The following is a 21,188-nucleotide window of genomic DNA, read 5'->3' as shown; positions in this document are numbered from 1 at the left end:
ATAGTCTTCATGATTGATACTTTGTATTTGTGAGCTGAAAATATTTGTTCATAGATGTGTAGGCACTTCCAAAGTGACAGATCATCTTCGAGTGCTGGTTCCTGTGGGTATTCCGTTGTGGGTATGGGTGTGCTTCAGGTGCCTGAAACTGGAGAATTCTTGCAAGCAGTGTCAGTTGGTTCATATCTGACCCCTGTCCTCCTCATGCTCCATACCAAGGATAAAAGGGATGGGCAGAGTTACTGTCCTTCCTGTTACTTCTCACCACTACATGGCCTAAGTTGGAACCTCTGGTGCCCAGAGCTTATATATTTAAGCAGCGTAACTGCATGATGAAAACTGTTTTCCCTCCAGGAATAGAGGTATTGTATATTGATTTTTGGTTGAGGAAAATTTTGTTCTGTATGTAAAGATTTTTTTCAGCCAGAACAACACAGCTGCATCTATGAAGTTTTGAGGAAATAGAGAGGATTATTTTGCTAGAATTATGTTAGAATTATCACTAAGGACAAGAACTGCCTTTAAAAAGCCACTGGTAAGATATATACAATGACATTTATTTACAGCTTTATTTAATTCTCCTTTTTTTCCCTAATAGAGCCTTAGAAATATTAAGTGGAGTATCTGAAAGTATAGGTGCCTTAAGAAACATGTTGCTTGGTGAACCCAACTCTCAAGCAGAGCTGGAGAGAAGCTGTGTTGCGGCTCCAATGAAATCTGAAGTTGTGTCTACCGTTGTTGAAGAAGAAAAGGCTGAAACAGCTGAATTTCCTACAAGACTTCAAGATGATTTAAATGATGACATTGATGATGATATGTTACTGAGTGTCAATGAGAGAGACCTGACTGGTAGTGAAATGGAATTTAGTAAGTCTGAGCAGAAAGATGGAACTGCAGACAGAGGATCTAAGGACAATACAGAGAGAGACTGCATAATGTCACTGGACATTACTGAATATGAACTTCAAATGTTGGAACTTAAGGCCAAGGAAGAAATTCTAAATGAAGCTGCTTTGCCTGAGGTAATGGATTAAAATCCATACAAATGATGAACATCACCAGGAAAAGTGATCTTACTGTTAATTTACCAAGGGATTTTAAAGAGTTGACTCACAGAGTGACAGTTTAATGTGTGAGAGAGGAAAGGATATTGAATTGCTTTCCTGAAGCTGAATTTAAAGCTTTAGTCTGGCCAATATCCAGGAAACCTGTCGATCTCTGAGCCTCTCTTTAGCACCGCTACCACTTAGGTCCTTGTTACTTTGCTACATACATGAACTCTAGATTCACTCTTTCTACTGTGAATAGTATGTTTACATAATGAATTTTAGGGGGTACCGTGCCAAGTTCTGTCCTTGGACACACTTCCACAGTTCCAATTGTAGTCACTGGAGATGTGCAGGTGTCTCACAGGGTACAATTTGGACTACAGAGTTCATAAATTGCAGCCCTTTTAGAGACTTCTCTTTTGTGGTGCTAGATTCCTTTTAGTTTCTATAATTGATTTTACTTTATTTTTTTTTCATTTGCGTGGTTTGTCTGTATTCAGGTTAAACGGAGTCTTTAAACTTCTATGGAAATTTGCTGTGTTCGCCGGAAATTTTTCCAAACACGTTTTACTGTGAGAAGGGTCCAGGCTACACAGTTTAGCAAAGAGTTATCTGCAACTAACACTTGAATGACATACAAATGATGTGTCTAGTAGAGGAATGGAAGGGTGGTGGACTTTCAGTGAAATAAAGGCTTATTTTGAAATATTCCTTTAGGAACCATATTCCAGAGAGAATGAGCAAAATCTTGGTTGTGTCATTGAAAGTGATGAAGAACTGGAAATGGAGATGCTTAAAGTAGGTGCCGTAATGTTTGTTTACCTCATTGAGGTAGTTGCTAGTCACTTTGGTTGGGGTAAGAGAGAGGAGAAAGAGACTCTTTATTACAGTGTGGGGATTTTTCCAGCATATTCTAAATATTTTTGACAAAAATCAGAAATCATTCCGTCATATTCATTCTCTCCCCCTCACTCTGGCCCCAGTCCAGCAAAGCACTGAAGCACAGGCTTCAAATTAAGCCCATGAACCATCCCATTGAACTACTCACATAACGAAAGTTAAACAGCACTTTGCTGATAAGAACATAAGATTGGCCATACTGGATCAGACCAAAGGTCCATCTAGCCCAGTATCCGTCTTCTGACAGAGGCCAGTGCTGGATGCTTCAGAGGGAGTGGCCAAAACACGGCAACTATCTAGTGATCCATCCCCTGTCATCCAGTCCCAGCTTCTGGCAGTCAGAGGTTTAGAGACCCTCAAAGCATGGGGTTGCATCCCTGAGCATCTTGGCTAATATCCATTGATGGACCTATCGTCCTTTCACAATCTATCGCGACTCTGTTCTTTCTGTGATGTACATGTGGCAGAGTGAACTTCGTTTACATTCTAGTCTGTGAAATGCTGGCTGGTGAGTGAGTGAGTGAGTGATATTTTAGTAGTAGAGTACTGCAAAAATACTCAAGCTTTTCTTATATTGTCCCATTGAACGTCACATCACATCAGGAACTGCATCCTTTCTCCATCTATTTTTCAAGTCATTAGAAATTAACAAGACTGTTTGTTTTTCCATAAAACCTCAGTTCCCACCTCTCCCAATCAAATTCACAAAACAGAATCCCAAAGGACAAGAGAGAATTGGAAATGAAAGCTGTTGCCCAGAAGTTTAATCACATGTCCCGAAAGAAACTATTTAACATGATGTTTTTAAAATTTGGAAAGACAGCCTCCGAGGAAGAATTGGAGAGAGTGTCATGTAATTGGCAAATGAGAATAACCATTTCTTCAAGTGATGATCCCTCTTTGTATTCCAATCGTCGCTGAGTATGTCAGTGGAGGGGATGGAGGGCAAGTGTTGGAATACAAATAGGGACCATATCTTGAAGAATCTCCAGTTACAGGTAAGTAACCGCCTCTTATAAAAGGTAACATTTAGTGGGATTTAAATTAATAAAACAATCACATTTGAACATATGTTGCCCTCTAATAATGGCAGTTTCTCACATGATTGATCTTTGTGCCTTATGTTGAAGAAGCTGAACCAAACCATAATTAGAGTAGAATTCACATGCTCTTGAGCAATATTGGTTCAAACAAAATAGCAGGTTTTGTTCATTATTATTTCCCCTTTGTGCAATAGAGGTTAACTTTCTACTTCTAATTTTCAGTCTATAGAAGATGTAGATAATTCTAAAGTCAGGCAGACTGACTCTATCTCCATTGAAACCAAGAGAATTGATGGCACAGAATTACACCTTGCTCCAGATGATGATGAAGATGAAGGCATTGAGGAGGAGGAAGAGGAGAGTTGGGGTAAATACTGAATTACACTATGAAGTATGAGTAAAAGTTGACAATAACTCTGTACTGTGTGTAGAAGCAGACTCGGAAGGTAGCGTGAAGCCCTGTGTTTAGTTTACTGTTCTTGGAGACACCAAGCAAACGTTGAGGTTCTGAAGTAGTGCTCACTGATACTAATGACACCAAAAGATAACTTGGACTCAAATTTTGTCCTTGGCTAAGTGTATGTGACTCCTTCTAAACTAAAACTTGAAACACATTCAGAACAAGGTAGATGGGTTGGGGAATCGTTTGTCCCAAACTGATGCCCTCTGCACAGCCTGTCTTCCTCTCATCACATCCACCTTACAGCTCCCCGAAGACTCCATCTGTGGATCCTGGCTGGTCTGTCTCCTCCTTGTTGATTTTGACCCAATGGTTGGGAACTGGTTTTGTGGAGACAGGGCACATGGGGTGTGCTGCCAAAGTGAGTCCTGGCCTGCCCAACCCTTGCTCCCTGAAATCTTCCCTTCTGCTAGGGAGTCTCCAGATTAACTACCTGACTCCATCCCAGCCATTTCCAAAGAGTTATATTTAACTGACATGTTGCAAATAGAAATTAGCAAGAATATGCTAAGGTTATTGGTTCCTAATATTTCATAGGGTTATATAGATTGAGAGAAGTAATCTTACCAACTTGGCATGAAGAAAGAGATTCATGGTTTTATTCCTAACAGTGTTTTGCAAGTTTGCTAGACTTTCAAGTTAGTGCTGTGTGAATCCAGGGCCCAGGAAATGAATAGCAATGAGCTTCCTAATCTCTTTCAGTCCATGGCTTTTCACTTCTAATAAAGCTAAATATGCATGCATTGTTTTTCCTTCAGATCCTTTGTTGCCTGTACCTAATGAAATAGAAGTCACGTGCTTAAAGACATATTTTGGGCATTCTAGTTTTAAACCGTAAGTGCGTTATCAATTATCATATAATGTATGTGTCCAGTTCCTATCTTTTGTTTAATTTAGAATGATTTTCTGTTGTTGCTTATGATAAGCACCAACAGTAAGCTTAGTGTTGTAGAAGACGCACAAAAAAGGCACAACCCCTGCCTTGAGGAGCTGTCAAAGTATATCTCATAGTGAGTTACTTGCATCAAAGTGCTTATAGAATAGACATCCATGTTCTTATCACTTATCTTAGCAGGCCTGGGTAATTAAGATGTTACACTAAAATAACAAAGGCATTGTAGATACCTCAAAATATTTCAGACAGCAAAAAATTTAAATTACTAACTCTTGTCACAGTAAACTTCATAACTGAGGTGGTTGGCTTTTTTTGTATTTGTCTGTTAGACATGAAGTATGGAAGAACAGAGTGTGGCAATGCACAAAGGGCAGTGATAAACAGATAGCTCTACAAACAGTGCTAGGATACAGAGAATAGATTTCTAAGGCCTCGGAACTGATATGCAGTATTGATTTATATACATCATATAACAAATTGCCTAGAATATTATGTAGTAATTTAACCGTCTGTGTGTAGCAACTACTTGGTAACCTAGGAACAATAATGTGCAAATTTCCATGTTGCTGTAGCTGTGTTGGGCTCAGGTTATTAGATATGGGTGAGGTAACATCTTCTGTTAGACCAATAAAATACATTCCCTCATCCACCTTGTCTCTCCAGTAATGTGTTTGACTTCTGTGCACTGCAACACATCTAAAATTTATCAGTGTTAGATCATTATATGGTTTTATTTTCAATATAAATAGGATAAAATATTGCTTAAAATGCCATATGGCTTGGAATGCTCATGGAGTAAATTTTATGAAAAACTTGTTTTGGGGAAAAACCAATTTGGTAAATTCTGAGACACAATAAGGCACATTTGGATTTTTCTCAATTTTATTTACATTGATACCCTATCTTTAGTTGCACACAAAAAGTACCAAAGCTGTATTTGGCAGCAGTATAGCATTTCTTTGCCTTTTTTTGTGAAAATAATGGATAAACCTATTTGAAGATCAGCTTTTAATAACATACTAGGCATCTACTGCATTTGTAGTGTTCCATTAATCATAGAATCATAAAAGATTAGGGTTGGAAGGGACCTCAGGAGGTCATTTAGTCCAACCCCCTGCTCAAAGCAGGAGCAACCCAACCTAATGATTGAGGCAAATCCTGCTTTCCTTACTCTTACACGTAGTCCCAGTCTGACTTCAGTAGGAGGAAAAACAACCACAGTTTGTCTGTAAGTGTGTGCGGAGAGGGAGCACACCTAGAATACTAAGGTGGTTTCAACTGTGGTTTTATTGAACTGACAGTTTTACTTAAATTCTGATGTTACACATGTGGATGCCAGATATGTTGTATAGTAGTGCAAGATACAGTTCCTTTATAGGCAAATAAAAATTAATATGTATTTAATTTCAAGGGTCCAGTGGAAAGTGATCTCTTCTGTGTTACAAGACAGAAGAGATAATCTCGTTGTCATGGCAACTGGTAAGTACACACCTTATGTTCAAAGGAACATATGTAAGCTTCTTTTATGACTGCTTTGTAGGGAACATGGTCTAAAAATTGTCTTGCATGGATCGATTGAGTGTTAGGAAGTACAATAATGGGGAAAGTGAGACGCGAAATGAGGCTTTGAGGAGGAATTAGAGTTTTAGGTATTTAATACTTCTGTTGTTAGAGGTATGTTTTCTTTTTAAGGATATGGGAAGAGCTTGTGCTTCCAGTTTCCACCCATTTACACAGGCGGTACAGGAATAGTCATCTCTCCTCTTATTTCTTTGATGGAGGACCAAGTGCTGCAGCTTGAGTAAGTAATATAACTATAGCAAGCAGGTGCCATGTTCCTACAGAAACCCACAGATGCTGCATCTATCATTTGTTGGTGTGAACGGCTGCATCTTTGACACTCACTGTTAGGCCCATCTCATCTGACCCCCCCTGCATATCACAGGCCAGAAAACCTAACCCAGTGATTCCAACATCCAGCCCGATGACTTCTAGTTGAGCTAGAGCAGATCTTTGAGGAGACATCCAGTTGTGATTTAAAGACGTCAAGTGATGGAGGATCCAGCACATCCTTCTTGCCTTCGCTCTCACCACTTCACCCTTGGGAATAAAGAGCAGTGTGGCTGCACTCATCTCTGTTCCCTCCTGCCCCCTGTGACAGTCAGAACTCACCAGAGTCTTCCCTGCTAGTAAATAATTAGAGAATGTCTTGTTAATAATTCATCATTAACATTAAAGATTAGGTTATAGTTAATTAGTTTAACAGTAGTTCTACTCATTTGGCAGCTCCTGCTCCCCTTTTTTTTTGTCCAATGAGTCTTGTTTTCCTCAGATGTTCCCACCTTCCCGCCCTTATGGTGGATACTAAGCACTTGGGGTTCAAACTCTGCCCTTCTGGTCATGGGCTGATTCCCTGGACTGATGGCCACTGCAGATGCCATTTGTGCTTGAGGGGATCTCATGGGACCCTCTTGCTATTCAGTCTTCAGCTCCTGTTTTACCAGAAAGTCAAGGGAATCTCTCTTAAAATGGCACCTGCTAGAACAGTGCACGAGAGATACCTCAGACCCTGAGCCAGAAGTTGTTGGAAGCTGAAGCTGGACAAATTCAGGCTTCAGTTAAAGCACAGTTTTTTAACCAGGAGGGTAATTAATCACTAGGGCAACTTACATAGGGTGTGGTGGCTTCTCCATCCTTTGAAGTCTTTCAGTCAAGATGCAATGTCTTTCTAAAAGTTTTGTAGGCCAGGTTTAAGAATCACTAAGTGAAATTTTCTGGCCCATGCTATAGGGGAGGTCAGACTCAATGATCACAATAGTTCATTGTGCCTTTAAAGTCTATTAATATTAATGTTGAATTTTCTGGATTTATATTGCTTGTTTTTTAAATAACTGCAAAACACGTGCCATTATTTCTCCTAAATTACTGAGACATACTCTCAAGGAGAATTACGCTGTCGCAGTCTCTTCCACCCTGTGCAAACCAGACACGGAAAAAGCCTTTCCCAAAGATGGAATTTTTGTGTTAAGGACTTTTCTTTATATTTGCTGTTTTCTGCTGCAAACCATGGTATTATGAAGATAAGGGGCTATGATGCAGTTGAGTGGCTGGACAAACTAATCTTGCTGCCCACAAGCACCTGGGGACAAATACTGGCCAGATTATGTGTATCTAACCTGTTATCTAGATGTTTATACTGCTCCCATCAATGTAATCTGAGTGTCTGTTTATTCACCACCTGCCCACTGGCTCATTAATTTTGGACGCTGAAGATCTTTGATCTCTGCAGCCTAAGACACCCACTAATTCAGCTGTCAGTTTGGATGAGGTCCATGTTCCGGGGCTGGAACAAATGGTTAATTTAACAAGCAATAAATCACCAGGCTCAGGTGATGTCCATCCAAGAGTTCTGAAAGAGCTTGAGTATGAAGGGGCAAAAATACTGAATTGCTTATTAAAAACAGCTACTTTACTGGATGGGAGCAAATTTTGTACCTGTATATTTTTTTAAGGATCTGGAGGTGACTCAAGTTAATTATAGACCAATAAGCCTTGTATCTGCATCTGGTATATTGGCTGATACAATAATTAAATAGAATAGTAAAATGCCTGGAAGATCATGGTATGATAGGGTCTAACCAGCATGGTTTCTGCAAAGGAAAATTAAGTCTCATTAATCCATTAGAATTCTCTGAATAGGTCTGTAAAGTAGCGTTAAATGAGAGTTGGTTGACATGTATTTAGACTTTCAAATGGCCTTTGATAAGGTTCCTCACAAGAGGCTAGTCATGGGGTGGGAGGCAAAACACAGTCATCGATCCTAAACTGGCTAAGAGACAAGAAACACATTCACATGAATGAACCCTATCTTGCTTGTGCTTTCTTCATACAGAATGTCAGGCATTGCAGCTTGCTTGCTTGGATCAGCTCAGTCAAGAAATGTGATAGGGGACATCAGAGCGTAAGTTCATTACTTTTTAATCTCTCGACTCACAGGTTCTGAATACAGATATTTAAATTGCTGGAAAGAATTTAAAAGAATTTTCCTAAATTATCTTAAGTTGTGCTCATATTAATGAGCCATGAAATAAGTATGAATTTTTCTTCAAGTGTTGATTTGTGATGTGGGCCTTTTGGCCAGCAGAGTCTGTTGGGCCCTTTAACCCCCAATGGGAGGCCATGTGGGAATGTGACCACAACTCTTACTGCCTGTGGCAGGGAGTCGAAAGGCAATGGTATTTCCCCTGCTCCCTGTGCTCTTTTTTCTGTCATTACTCAGTTAGTGTTTGATAGTTTTCTCTGCTTTATTGGCAGACTTTAGTTTCCTTTATTGCTGGCTGTCCCTGTGGCTCTGATCACATTTTTCCACCTCGTGGCTGAGGCAAAGGCCTCAGGGTTTAAACCTGACCCTTCGTGTGATGAATTAGTGACTATTAGGGACGGACTCACAAGGTGAAGGCCCTGCCTCAATAGAAACTCGGGTTGCCGATCCCTCTCTGCCAGGACCTGATGTACTACAGTAGCTGCCTGAATCGCTTCTTGTGGAGTGGTCTGATGGGTAGTGTTGGATTCTGAGCAGCAGCTCTGCCCTAGATGTGGGTTGTCTGTCTAAGCCTGTGCTGAGACAAAATCCCTTCGTGCCTGGTGAGCAGGGAATTCTACCCTGTGGTCCTGAGTCTCTGATACTAAAAGCAGGGAAGCTCATGGGAGTTGCTTTCAGTCCCCAAGACTGACCACTTCATCAACCACTTCAGCTCTGCTGAAGCCAGCTCTCTTGCTGTCATGGTAGGCCTGAGTGCCATTCAGAGGGAGGATAGTGGGACTGGCCCTCCCCCTTGGAACCAGGGTGGGAGAAAAAGAGGAACTGTCAGCCCCGAGGCTCCCCTGACATAGACAGTCTGAGTCTGACTGCTCTGCGTCAGCTCGTGCTGCTGCGTCAGCCTGGCTGCCCCATCTGGGAGCTGTCCACCCCAAGGGTGGCACTGACTTTCTCAAGGTAGAGACATTTCAGGGTTTCTGTGCCAAAGAAACATTGCTCATCTTCACCTGAGTGTGATGTTACCCCACAACCCTGGAATCCTCTCCAGACATGCATTAGCCTTGGGTCTGTGCTTGGCATGGTGAGCCCTCCCTGTCACAACCTCAGCAGGTGCCATCCCATCAGCAGGTCACCACACAGAAGGCCCTGGTCTCCCGCTCTGATAAGATCCATGACCCTGTGGGCTCTCAATGAGCAGGAGAACCTGAGAGAACAAGAACAATTAATCTGGCCTTCAGGGCATCTCTCCTAGTGCTGAAGGACCTTGCTCTCCAAGTCCTGGCAGACAACGCCACAGCAGCTCTGGCAATTGCGACTCCCTGTGGCAGGGAAGGAATTGCTCAGCCCAGGCACTCTGGGATGGCGCACATATAGTCCAGTCAGCATATAGGAACCGGATGAGGATACAGCGTGCTCAGTGAGGTCATAGAATATCGGGGTTGGAAGGGACCTCAAGAGGTCATCTAGTCCACCCCCTGCTCAAAGCAGGACCAATCCCCAACTAAATCATCCCAGCCAGGGCTTTGTCAAGCCGAGCCTTAAAAACCTCTAAGAAAGGAGATTCCACCACCTCCCTAGGTAACCCATTCCAGTGCTTCACCACCCCTCCTAGTGAAATAGTGTTTCCTAATATCCAACCTAAACCTCCCCCACTGCAACTTGAGACCATTATTCCTTGTTCTGTCATCTGCCACCACTGAGGACAGCGTAGCTCCATCCTCTTTGGAACCTCCCTTCAGGGAGTTGAAAGCAGCTATCAAATCTCCCCTTACTCTTTTCTTCTGCAGACTAAATAATCCCAGTCCCCTCAACCTCTCTTTATAAGTCATGTGCTCCAGTCCCCTAATTATTTTTGTTGCCCTCCGTTGGACTTTTTCTAATTTTTCCACATCCTTTGTAGTGTGGAGCCCAAAACTGGACCTAGTACTCCAGATGAGGCCTCACCAGTGCTGAATAGAGGGGAATGACCACATCCCTCTATCTGCTGGCAATGCTCCTATTTATACAGCCCAAAATGCCATTAGCCTTCTAGGCAACAAGGGCACACTGTTGACTCATATCCAGATTCTCGTCCACTATAGCCCATAGGTCCTTTTCTGCAGAACTGCTGCCTAGCCACTTGGTTCCTAGTCTGTAGCATTGCATGGGATTCTGCACTTGTCCTTGTTGAACCTCTGTATCCTATCCCTACCCTCCAGCTTATCTACCACTTCTCCCAGTTTAGTGTCATCCGCGAACTCCCTGAGGGTGCAGTTTATGCCATCCTCCAGATCATTAATGAAGATATTGAACAAAACTGGCACTAACACCAACCCTTAAGGCATTCTGCTTGATATTGGCTACTAGCTAGACATGGAGCCATTGATCACTACCCGTTGAGACTGATGATCTAACCAGTTTTCTGTCCACCTTATAGTCCATTCATCCAGCCCATACTTCTTTTAGTTGCTGGCAAGAATACTGTGGGAGACTGTATCAAAAGCTTTGCTAAAGTTAACGGATAACACGTCCATTGCTTTCCCCTCAGCCATAGACCGAGTTATCTCATCATAGAAGGCAATTAGGTTAGTCAGGTATGACTTGCCCTTGGGGAATCCATGCTGACTTTTCCTGATCACTTTTCTCTCCTCTAAGTGGTTCCAAATTGATTCCTTGAGGACCTGCTCCATGATTTTTCCAGGGACTGAGGTGAGGCTGACTGGCCTGTAGTTCCCCAGATCCTCCTCCTTCCCTTTTTTAAAGATGAGCATTACATTAGCCTTTTTCCAGTCATCTGGGACCTCCCCCAATTGCCATGAGTTTTCAAAGATAATGGCCAATGGCTCTGCAATCACATCCGCCAACTCTTTAGTGCCCTCGGATGCAGCACATCCGGCCCCATGGACTTGTGCTCATCCAGCTTTTCTAAATAGTCCTGAACCACTTCTTTCTCCACAGAGGGCTGGTCACCTCCTTCTCATGCTGTGCTGCCCAGTGCAGCAGTCTGGGAGCTGACCTTGTTTGTGAAGACAGAGGCAAAAAAATCATTGAGTGCATTAGTGTTTTCCACATCCTCTGTCACTAGTTGGCCTCCCCCATTAGTAAGGGGCCCACACTTTCCCCGACCACCTTCTTGTTGCTAACATACATGTAGAAACCCGTCTTGTTACTCTTAACATCTCTTGCTAGCTGCAACTGCAAGTGTGATTTGGCCTTCCTGATTTCACTCCTGCATGCTTGAGCAATATTTTTGTACTCCTCCTTGGTCATTTGTCCAATCTTCCACTTCTTGTAAGCTTCTTTTTTGTGTTTAAGATAGCAAAGATTTCACTGTTAAGCAAAGTTGGTCACCTGCCATATTTACTATTCTTCCTACACATCGGGATGGTTTGTTCCTGCAACCTCAATAAGGCGTCTTTAAAATACAGCCAGCTCTCCTGGACTCCTTTCCCCCTCATGTTATTCTCCCAGGGGATCCTGCCCATCAGCTCCCTGAGGGAGTCAAAGTTTGCTTTTCTGAAGTCCAGGGTCCGTATTCTGCTGCTCTCCTTTCTTCCTTGTGTCAGGATCCTGAACTCAACCATGTCATGGTCACTGCCTCTCAGGTTCCCATCCACTTTTGCTTCCCCTACTAATTCTTCCGTGTTTGTGAGCAGCAGGTCAAGAAGAGCTCTGCCTCTAGTTGGTTTCTCCAGTACTTGCACCAGGAAATTGTCCTCTACACTTACCAAAAACTTCCTGCTTTGTCTGTCCACTGCTGTGTTGTTCTCCCAGCAGATATGGGGGTGATTGAAGTCCCCCATGAGAACCAGGATCTGTGAGCTAGCAAATTCTGTTAGTTGCCTGAAGAAAGCCTTGCCCACCTCATCCCCCTGGTCTGGTGGTCTATAGCAGACTCCCACCACAACATCACTCTTGTTGCTCTCACTTCTAAACTTAATCCAGAGACTCTCAGGTTTTTCTGCAGTTTCATACAGGAACTTTGAGCAGTCCTACTGGTCTCTTACATACAATGCAACTGTCCCACCTTTTCTGCCCTGTCTCTCCTTCCTGAACAGTTTATATCCATCCATGACAGTACTCCAGTCATGTGAGTTATCCCACCAAATCTCTGTTGTTCCAATCACATCATAATTCCTTGACTGTGCCAGGACTTATAGTTTTCCCTGCTTGTTTCCCAGGCTTCTTGCATTTGTGTATAGGCACTTAAGATAACTCGCTGATCGTCCTGCTTTCTCAGTGTGAGGCAGAAGTCCTCCCGTCAAAGTTCAGACCCTTTGGAGAGTAATGCTGCCAGTTTCTCACCTCTGAGTGGCAGAGGTTTCTTCTGAGTTTATACATTGCTTCCTGCTCAGCCTGTGACTGACTTTTCCTTTGTCTTTCCGTCTATTTCCCTTTCAGTATTACTGTTCTGTTTTATTTAATATTTGAGCTTATCTTCTTTTCCCCTTTGGAGCGAAGTTTGGATATCTCTTTCTACCTCGTTAACTCAGCCACAGGTTATTGGGCGGAATATGGGAATCTCTGAGTGAGATTCTCTGGCCTGGGATATGCAGGAGAACAGACTAGATGGTCATATTAGCCCCTTTTGGCCTTAAAATCTAAGAAATTCCTTTCCTCTTTCTCTTCCTGCCTTCTGTCTTTTGTTTCCATTCTCTCTACCCTCTCTCTGCATCATTCATTTCCTCTCATGTTCCCCGTTCACAACCTGTCTGTATTGTCCCCACCTTCTTCTTATCTGATGCACTCTTTCATTTCAGTTGGATGAATTGTTTGGAATCTCTTTCATCTGCTGCATATGACAATGTATTTTCCCAATTTTGTAGGGGCCACTATAGAGTTGTGTATATAACTCCAGAGTTCTGCTCGGGGAACTTATCGCTACTTCAGGAACTTGACCAAACCATTGGTATGTTGTGGTAGGTTAATTTTGTGAGCTGTGGGGAATTTACTCCTCGGGGAATTCTGTGCCACAGCACAATCTGCACAGAATTACTGTTCCCTGCAGAATTTTATTTTTTCACGCAGAATTTGAGATTTCCATCAAAATTCCTGTTGATGAAAATCACAAATTTCAGCCCCGCACATAGCAAGGCTCCCACTGTCAGCCCTGTGCATGGCGGGGCTCCCGTTGACAGCCCAAGCCTCACCAGGTGTGGGATTGACAGCAGGAGCCCTAGCCTCCCCGGGGCTGACAGGCCTAGCCACACTTGGCCTGCACAGGGCTGACAGCCGGAGCAATATTTTGCAGAATTTTAAAACGTGAGTAGAAATTTTTTAATTTTTTGGTGCAGAATCCCTCTAAGGGTAGGAATTGGATTATGTTGCATTTATTCCAAGGTCCTACTAGTGATGTGTTTTTTAGTATTTTTTTTCTCTGAATTTGTTTAATATACCCTGTTTTGAGAATTTTTCAGCACTATTTCTCAACACTAACAGCAAGTTCAGAGTCCATTATAGCAATCCCCACTGATTGGTGTCAGCAGACTCTGTTATAATAACATTAAGATAATTACTATATATAGATACAGATACAGTGGAGTTGCATCATAGGCACATTTAACTTACGTAATTTTAACTATATGCGCTCGGCAAAACAAAAAAGAGAAAAATAACAATTTAAATGCTATACCTGTAGTGTGGGCGATTCCACCTGACATTCCACTCAATGAGCTTTTGACTATACGCGATTTTCACCTTACACGCTGACTTCAGAACCTAACCCCCTCGTAAGATGCGACTCCCCTGTATAGAGAGGGCACATAATGTTCATTCTGCATGAAATACCAGCTACTAAGAACAGGGGTAATAGAGGGATCAGTGTAGGCTCTTCAGAACATGCACTCAGCATTCTCAGAAGTATCTCCAAAAATTAAAAATAATAAGCATAGATTAACATTCTAATTTTTCAGAATATTACACTTGATAAATGCATGCAGGAACAAGTATTGTGGCTAATAAACTATTTTTCTCAGTAAACACACTAATGCGGCTAATGCTCCAAGTGACCATCAGGGCAACTCAAAATAATTCAAACTTCAAACAATTTTTGTGATTTCATCAGTTTAGTGCCCAGTGCTATCAGATGCAACGAGCTTCTTGAAAGCCATTGGAGTCAACAGGATTTGAGTGTGCTTGGCACCTGCAGGACACAGCCCTTAAATTTCAGTCTTTTCTATAACAGGCTGATAAAAGCACTGGTTGCAGAGATAGTGATCGTTCAGACCGTAATATGTGATGCATGTGTTAGTATGAAGAGTTGCTTTAGAAGTTCCTCTCCCATCAGATTTACCTATACTCACATGACCTCTTAAGAGGATTGGAGAAATCCTGGGACTCTCAGGTCTTATTTCACAACCAAGGAAACAAAATTGATTGTAGCAAAGGAGAGAGAAAGCATGCCTTGCTGTGTAGAAGTGGGGAGAGGATGTGACACACATCTTAGGAGCAGTGGGCTTGAAGGCCAGGGACATAGTGAAGGGAAAAATGGAGCAAAGGGGGAAGATCTGCGAAATCTTTCATGGCTTCATATGAAAAGAGGTCAATGTGAAAATGGATTTCCATTGGTCATTATGCTAGAAGCCATTTTAGAAACCCACACAAACTAATTGTACCTTTCTCTGGAATTATCAGGGCTCCTATCTGCAAAGTATCCAAGGGCTGATCAGACTTCACTGTAAAGTTTAACTTCAGTAAATGAGGTTTTTATTTTCTAGAACATTTTGTATCCTTTCCTAACTCAGTGTAATATTATATAATTTGTGTGTTCATTTTTTGTGTGTGTGTTTTTTTTCCAATCCCAGGTATCACTCTGATAGCGGTCGATGAGGCTCATTGTATTTCAGAATGGGGGCATGACTTCAGAAATTCATTTAGGACTTTGGGTTCGTTAAAGAAAATGCTCCCTTCGGTGAGGCTCCAGGGTATAGCTCATTTGTAAATAAGATAAAAAAGGATGTTGTAAATTATATTTTAAAAGTAAATTTTGCAAGTAGGGTTATGATTTTTTTCCCTGACACTGCTATTCTTTAGACATGCTTGAAGCACTGAGAAATTTGAATAAATCCAGAATGCACACCAGATATATTGTGTGCCTTGAAATACTCCTGTGCCACGTAAATTAGGGTGGCTACTTTTCAAGCCTTCACAGTGCTGAAATATGCTTTCAGATATATGCACCTGCATGTCCTATTTCGGTTCAAAGGAGATGGAAGTGTTTGTGTGCATCTGATGGAAGAACTTGATTTATAATGTATTCTCATTTATATTAATGCAGTGACTGGCTGTCAATATGCAGACCCTTAGTGTTCTTTTTGTAACCTTTTTGGAAAAGGACACATTTTAGTCATAGGGAAAATATTGGTCTGTATAGGTGTATACGTGGGCTCCCAGCATTCAAGCAGGATTAGGTTTTTTTTCACTCAGATGCTAGACTTAAAATATCATATTCGTTATGGCACCATACTTTCAAATTTGTGTATCCTGGAGTTCTGGTGCTTTTGAAAATTAGGCCATTTATTTAGGTGATAAAACACAGACTAAGCACCAAAATTTTTCAAAAATAGGAGTGTCAATTTAGGTGCCTAAATATGGATTCAGGAGCCTGTGGGTGGGATTTTTAAAAGCACCCCACTGACTTAGAAGCACAGATCTCATTGATTTGTGGTCACGTGGGCATCTTTGAAAATCCTAACCGTAGGTGGCTGAAATATGGACGTAGGGGCCTAACTTTTGGCACCTATTTCTGAAGATCTTGTCCTAAGGTACCTAACTTTAGTCACCCATATTTCAAAATTTGTGTAATCCTGTTGAAGAAACTGTAATGTAAAGATGATTGTCCAAATCCAATTTGAAAAAATATGTTTAAATATCGTTTCTATTTTCCCCCATGTAGACAGGTGAATGTCCGTTTGCCTTTATGGAAGGATTGCTAAAATGTATTTCCTTGTGACAATAAAAAGCTCTGGGAAGTATAATGTTGTCTCTATTCTTCAGAAGCATTAAATTTTCCAGGGACTGTAAGCAGAACAGAATATCTAGTCTCATCCCATTTTTTTTCTTTAACTTTGAATCACAATAATAAAATAAAAAATATAAAAAACGCAGGAATTATGGGTCTCAGTTTTTGTTTCTTTCCTTCCATCATTTCTCTCTGCTTTTCATTTCAGGTTCCTGTTGTTGCTTTAACTGCAACAGCAAGCCCTTCAGTTAGAGAAGATATAGTGCACTGTCTAAACCTAAAGAACCCTCAGGTCACATGTACTAGTTTTGACCGACCTAACCTATACTTAGAAGTTGGACGAAAAACTGGACGGATCTTTCAGGATTTAAAACAGTTCCTTATTAAAAAGGAAAGGTGAGGCCTTACTAGCTTGCTTGTTCTATCAGCTGCTGCTGTTGTATCTCAGATATTATCAAAGGTGTGCCAGACTGGGGGTCAAAAACAAGAATAAAAAAGTGGACTTGGACTGGACTGGGACCAGGAGACTAGGTTCTCTTCCTGGTTCTGCTGCTGAACTGCTGGGTGATCATGGGCAAATCATTTCATGTCTCCGCCTTTCTTCCTCTCCTGCCATTTGTGTTGTCCATTTAATAAGTTCTACAGGGCGTGGATAGTCTCTTGCTATGTTCGTACAGTGTCCAGTGCAATGCAAATGCTAATATTTAGCTGTACAGTGGATTACATTCTAAACTGTATTATGTGAAAAATAAGAGTAGAATTATGCACAAATTCAAATTCAGAGTGATGATTTTGATTTTTAGCATTACATTTTCATTTGCTTGGCTGCAAATGAAAAAACCCAAATGTGTTTCCTTACAGGTAGGCTGGCACAGACAGTCTCTTCCCTTTTTTTTTTTTTTTCTTTTTTCTTGACTTACAGGTACACAAACACCAAAATGAAAGCATGATATGTATGTAGGGTGGGCGGGAGAAGGTTGGGCTTCGATGGCAGTCTCTGCAGTTGCTGATGGGTCACTACTGTTGTGTTGTGGTTCCATTCATATGGGCAACATATGGCTATTTGTGTCTGCTATTTCTGTTTGTTTATTGTACTTTTCTTTTCAGGGGAGGGTTCGGTTTTGTTTACAAGGGCAGCATGGCTGGAAAGTAGGGAAACAAAATGTGAGAGCTGTTGATCGGAGAAGATGTGGGGTGAAGGGTGGCAGCCTGAGTGGGATGGAATGAGAGTATGCAGGGGGGGAACGAGAATGATGCCAGGCTGGGCGGGTTGGAGCGAGGGGTTGTGTGTATAGCTGGGGGTTGCGGGCAGGAGGGTGCCAGGCTGGGCGGGTTGGAGCGATGAGGTGTATGTGTAGAAGGAGATTGGGGGCGGGGAGCATGCCTGGTGTAGAGAAGGGGAGTGAATTGAGGGATGTGGGCCACAGGCTGCCTTCCAGGGAGAAAAGATTTCCACAAGTTTTACTCTCTTTTTAAAAAAGCTTGGCACCCTCAATCACAGCAAGTGTATCTGAAAATAGTAATAGGTCACAGAGTGGTAGCCGTGTTAGTCTATATCAGCAAAAACAACGAGGAGTCCTTATGGCACCTTAGAGACTAACAGATTTATTTGGGCAAAAGCTTTTGTAGGCTAAAACACACTTCATTAGATACATGGAGTGGAAAATACAGTAGGGTATAAATACACAGCATATGAAAAGATGAGAGTAGCACTGACATCCCCCCGCACACACACACTTGGTAAGGCCACTCCATCTTTTCATACACTGTGTATTTGTACCTTACTGTATTTTCCACTCCATGCATCCAATGAAGTGGGTTTTAGCCCATGAAAGCCTTATGCCCAAATAAATTTGTTAGTCTCTAAGATGCCACAAGGACTCCTCATTGTTTGTTTTTGCTGAAACTAGTACTGTGATTCACACAAGAAGTGCATTAGTCAGAACATCACCCAGGAGAGTTATAATGAGACAGCAATATATGATGATGGTAAACCTTTAGAATCTTTCAGGTAACAAATACTATAGAAATGGAAGAGGTGTTATCTTTTTTTGAATCTGACAAGATTTTTACCCTGGCTAAGAATCCAGGAAGAGATCCTTAGCTAGTGTTAACTGTCATAGCTGCATGGAAGGCTATGGAGTGATGACAATTTAAATCAGCTAGATATCTGCCCCCTACAGAGAACATATTAAAAATAAATGAGAAGAATAATGCAGATTTTGAAGCTGCTGATGCCCAGGATAACGAAGACTTGCTGCAAAATCTACAGCCTGACATCCCTTAGTCTGTTGAGTCAGATGTTGAACGTGTGGTTCGCAAGTGGCCGCCTTAGCATTTACAGCATGTTGATTTATTGTTTATTATTTTCCTTAGCTTTACATACGAGTTTGAAGGACCCACTATCGTGTATTGCCCTTCAAGGAAGACCACTGAACAAGTAGCTGCTGAGCTGATGAAATTAAACTTGTCCTGTGGCACATACCATGCTGGCATGGGAATCAAAGCAAGGAAAGATGTTCATCACAGGTTCATGAGAGATGAAATTCAGGTATAAATTCGTACTACAGGATGATGTTCTGTAGGAAATGGGTTAGTTATTCTGTTGACGTGTACAGAGTGAGAGAATTTTGAAATATCAGTCTCTTTCAAATTTACTTTGTACCTTTGACATTATGGGCAAGAAACTATTCTTTGGCTTCCACAGTCTGTCTGCAGTGACATAATTTCTGACCGTCTTGTTAACCTCATTTGCTCTATAAAGATCTTAAACATACACTTCATCCTCAAATACTTCAGTCTTTGCTGGCTGTACAGTCTACAGTGTATAATTAGGAGTGACTTTTCTCACTGCTGACGTGCAGTCATTCTGTCACATAGATCACAGTAATGCCGCAGGAAATGAAGAGTACCCCATATCATCATTTTATAACATTCTACTTTTGAGCTGCTTGATGGGTAAATGTTGCATTTTTAAATGGCCCCATACTAAGCTCCTCTGTGTACGCTTGGCCTCATTCACATATATTCTTTCTCTTGTCTTTCTAGGAAAAAGGCAAAGCAGGAAATGCATTTCTATCCATTATCTTATATTGAAAATAATATTATATCTTCAGGTTTTGACTAATCCCTAAGTGGAATATTATTTCACTTAAATGCCATGTATTTCTGCAAGAATAAGATCTTCATGTTGTCATGGGAAATCATTAGGAGGCTGTAGAAAATTTCTCATGAACTATTCTGGGTTAATGAATGGAACTTCTGTGACTTATTGCGTTTGTGTGCTGTTGTGAGAGTTGAGCCTACAACTTTATCCAAAATGAGCTCAATTGTAAAAAGTATGTAAAAGTTCATAAGATGTTACTAAAACCTAGAAAAACATGTTGATGGAGAAAAAAGTGTAACAGGGAGACACAGTAACTGAATTGGTCTAAACAAAAAGGCATATTGATATGATTCAAAAACTGTCTTGAAATTATGCTTCTTAAGAGATGTGGAGCTGAGAGTTAATGAGTCCAAATTGATGTGTCAAATATTAGGCCTAATTGGTAGATAAAATAATGAAGGTAAGGGCTATTCCACCCATTACTCCCTTTATGAGTCCTTAAAAGAAAGGGATTTTGTCGAGAAAGTATGAAAAATCAAAAGAAAAACAGACAGAAGCTACTGGAACAAGCTTCGCCATCATGGCTGCCACCCCCATTGTTTCCTGGGACCCTGGGCCTTCCTCATTCTGATCCTGATGAGAATGGGCCAGAGAGGGAGGGAACCAGATGATATCACCACACCACCAGCTCCCGCTGAAACCCAAATACTGGCTTGGATGGCAGTTATTACCATCTTTCATACCATCTAAGACTGTCGAGGAAGGGCTGGAGGTTCCTTCTAATATTAGATTTTTTACAACAGCAGTAACAGCGACATCATCAGCCCATCTGAACTAACGTCTCTTTTTTCCCCCCAAAGTACAGTTATTGCTACCTTTGATCGTATCGAAGAGACTGTCAAACAGTGTGGGGAGGAGGGTGTTTTCCTTCTAAAAACTGTCTACAGCTGAATGGAAAGGGAACAAGAGATGTTAACATGAAAACCTTATTTAATACTTTATATTTCAAATGCTTTAACTTTTTTTCCGTTTCTGTCTCTTTCATAAAAGGTTTAAAAGATTTTTTTTTTAATAGTTTATTTGCCATGGTGCCAAGCAAGCTGAGATCTTTGCATTCCAAGTCATGGACCTTGTTTAACACTGTTTAATGTTAGACAGTAACTGGTTTATATTAACACCCTTAGTCCGTATATCACATCTAAATTAGTACAACAATGATCAGAAATCTGTGATAAACAATCAATTTGCTTTCACTACGCTTACCAAATCACTGCTGTATCGCATGTGCACAAAGAAATAGGTATAGCTTGCTGCTTTTAAAGATTGACCTCTAGTATTTCGACCTCTTTGTCCTGATGATTCTCTTTCGCTCTTAGAGGAAAATATAAAGTTGTAAGTCATTTTTATTAGGTCTCTGATCTGAAGGAGCTTTGCAAACATGTATTTGTTATTCCTGGGGGAATTTTGTGCCACTGCGCGTGTGCAGAATTCATGTCCCCCGCAGATTTCTTTGCTTCCCCACAGAAAAATGACTTTCTGACAGGGAAGCAAAGGGAAGCTGCAAGAGCAGTCACACACTGCTCCCTAGCAGTGCAGGTACCTTTTTTCAGGCACCTGGAGCAGCTGGCGGAGAGGTAAATCACTGCAGGGTTGAGGACACCCCAGCCAGTGGCTCCTACCCTGAGCCGAGATCAGCTGCTAGACCTGGCTGGGCTGGAGGCAGGAGAGGACGGGACTTCCTCTTCCCCTGCAACAAG

At 41.6% G+C, this 21,188-nt stretch overlaps 1 protein-coding gene across 11 annotated transcripts in view; it reads left to right on the top strand.

Moving 5' to 3' along the window:
• WRN (WRN RecQ like helicase) overlaps positions 1–21,188 on the top strand; it is a 106,888-nt gene that overhangs the window by 37,452 nt on the left and 48,248 nt on the right. For all 11 annotated transcript variants that reach the window (XM_030565281.1, XM_030565285.1, XM_030565283.1 and 8 more), the window contains 11 exons: positions 599–1,022; positions 1,767–1,847; positions 3,215–3,359; positions 4,211–4,286; positions 5,759–5,826; positions 6,040–6,148; positions 8,240–8,308; positions 13,192–13,274; positions 15,169–15,275; positions 16,534–16,721; positions 18,702–18,876. In XM_030565281.1, the coding sequence (XP_030421141.1) occupies positions 599–1,022; positions 1,767–1,847; positions 3,215–3,359; positions 4,211–4,286; positions 5,759–5,826; positions 6,040–6,148; positions 8,240–8,308; positions 13,192–13,274; positions 15,169–15,275; positions 16,534–16,721; positions 18,702–18,876 (1,525 nt within the window). The remainder of the gene's footprint in view (positions 1–598; positions 1,023–1,766; positions 1,848–3,214; positions 3,360–4,210; positions 4,287–5,758; positions 5,827–6,039; positions 6,149–8,239; positions 8,309–13,191; positions 13,275–15,168; positions 15,276–16,533; positions 16,722–18,701; positions 18,877–21,188) is intronic.

This window comes from Gopherus evgoodei, chromosome 5 (genome assembly GCF_007399415.2).
Source record: "Gopherus evgoodei ecotype Sinaloan lineage chromosome 5, rGopEvg1_v1.p, whole genome shotgun sequence".
NCBI classification, from domain to species: domain Eukaryota; kingdom Metazoa; phylum Chordata; order Testudines; family Testudinidae; genus Gopherus; species Gopherus evgoodei.
This window is presented reverse-complemented; position numbering and strand designations above follow the sequence as displayed.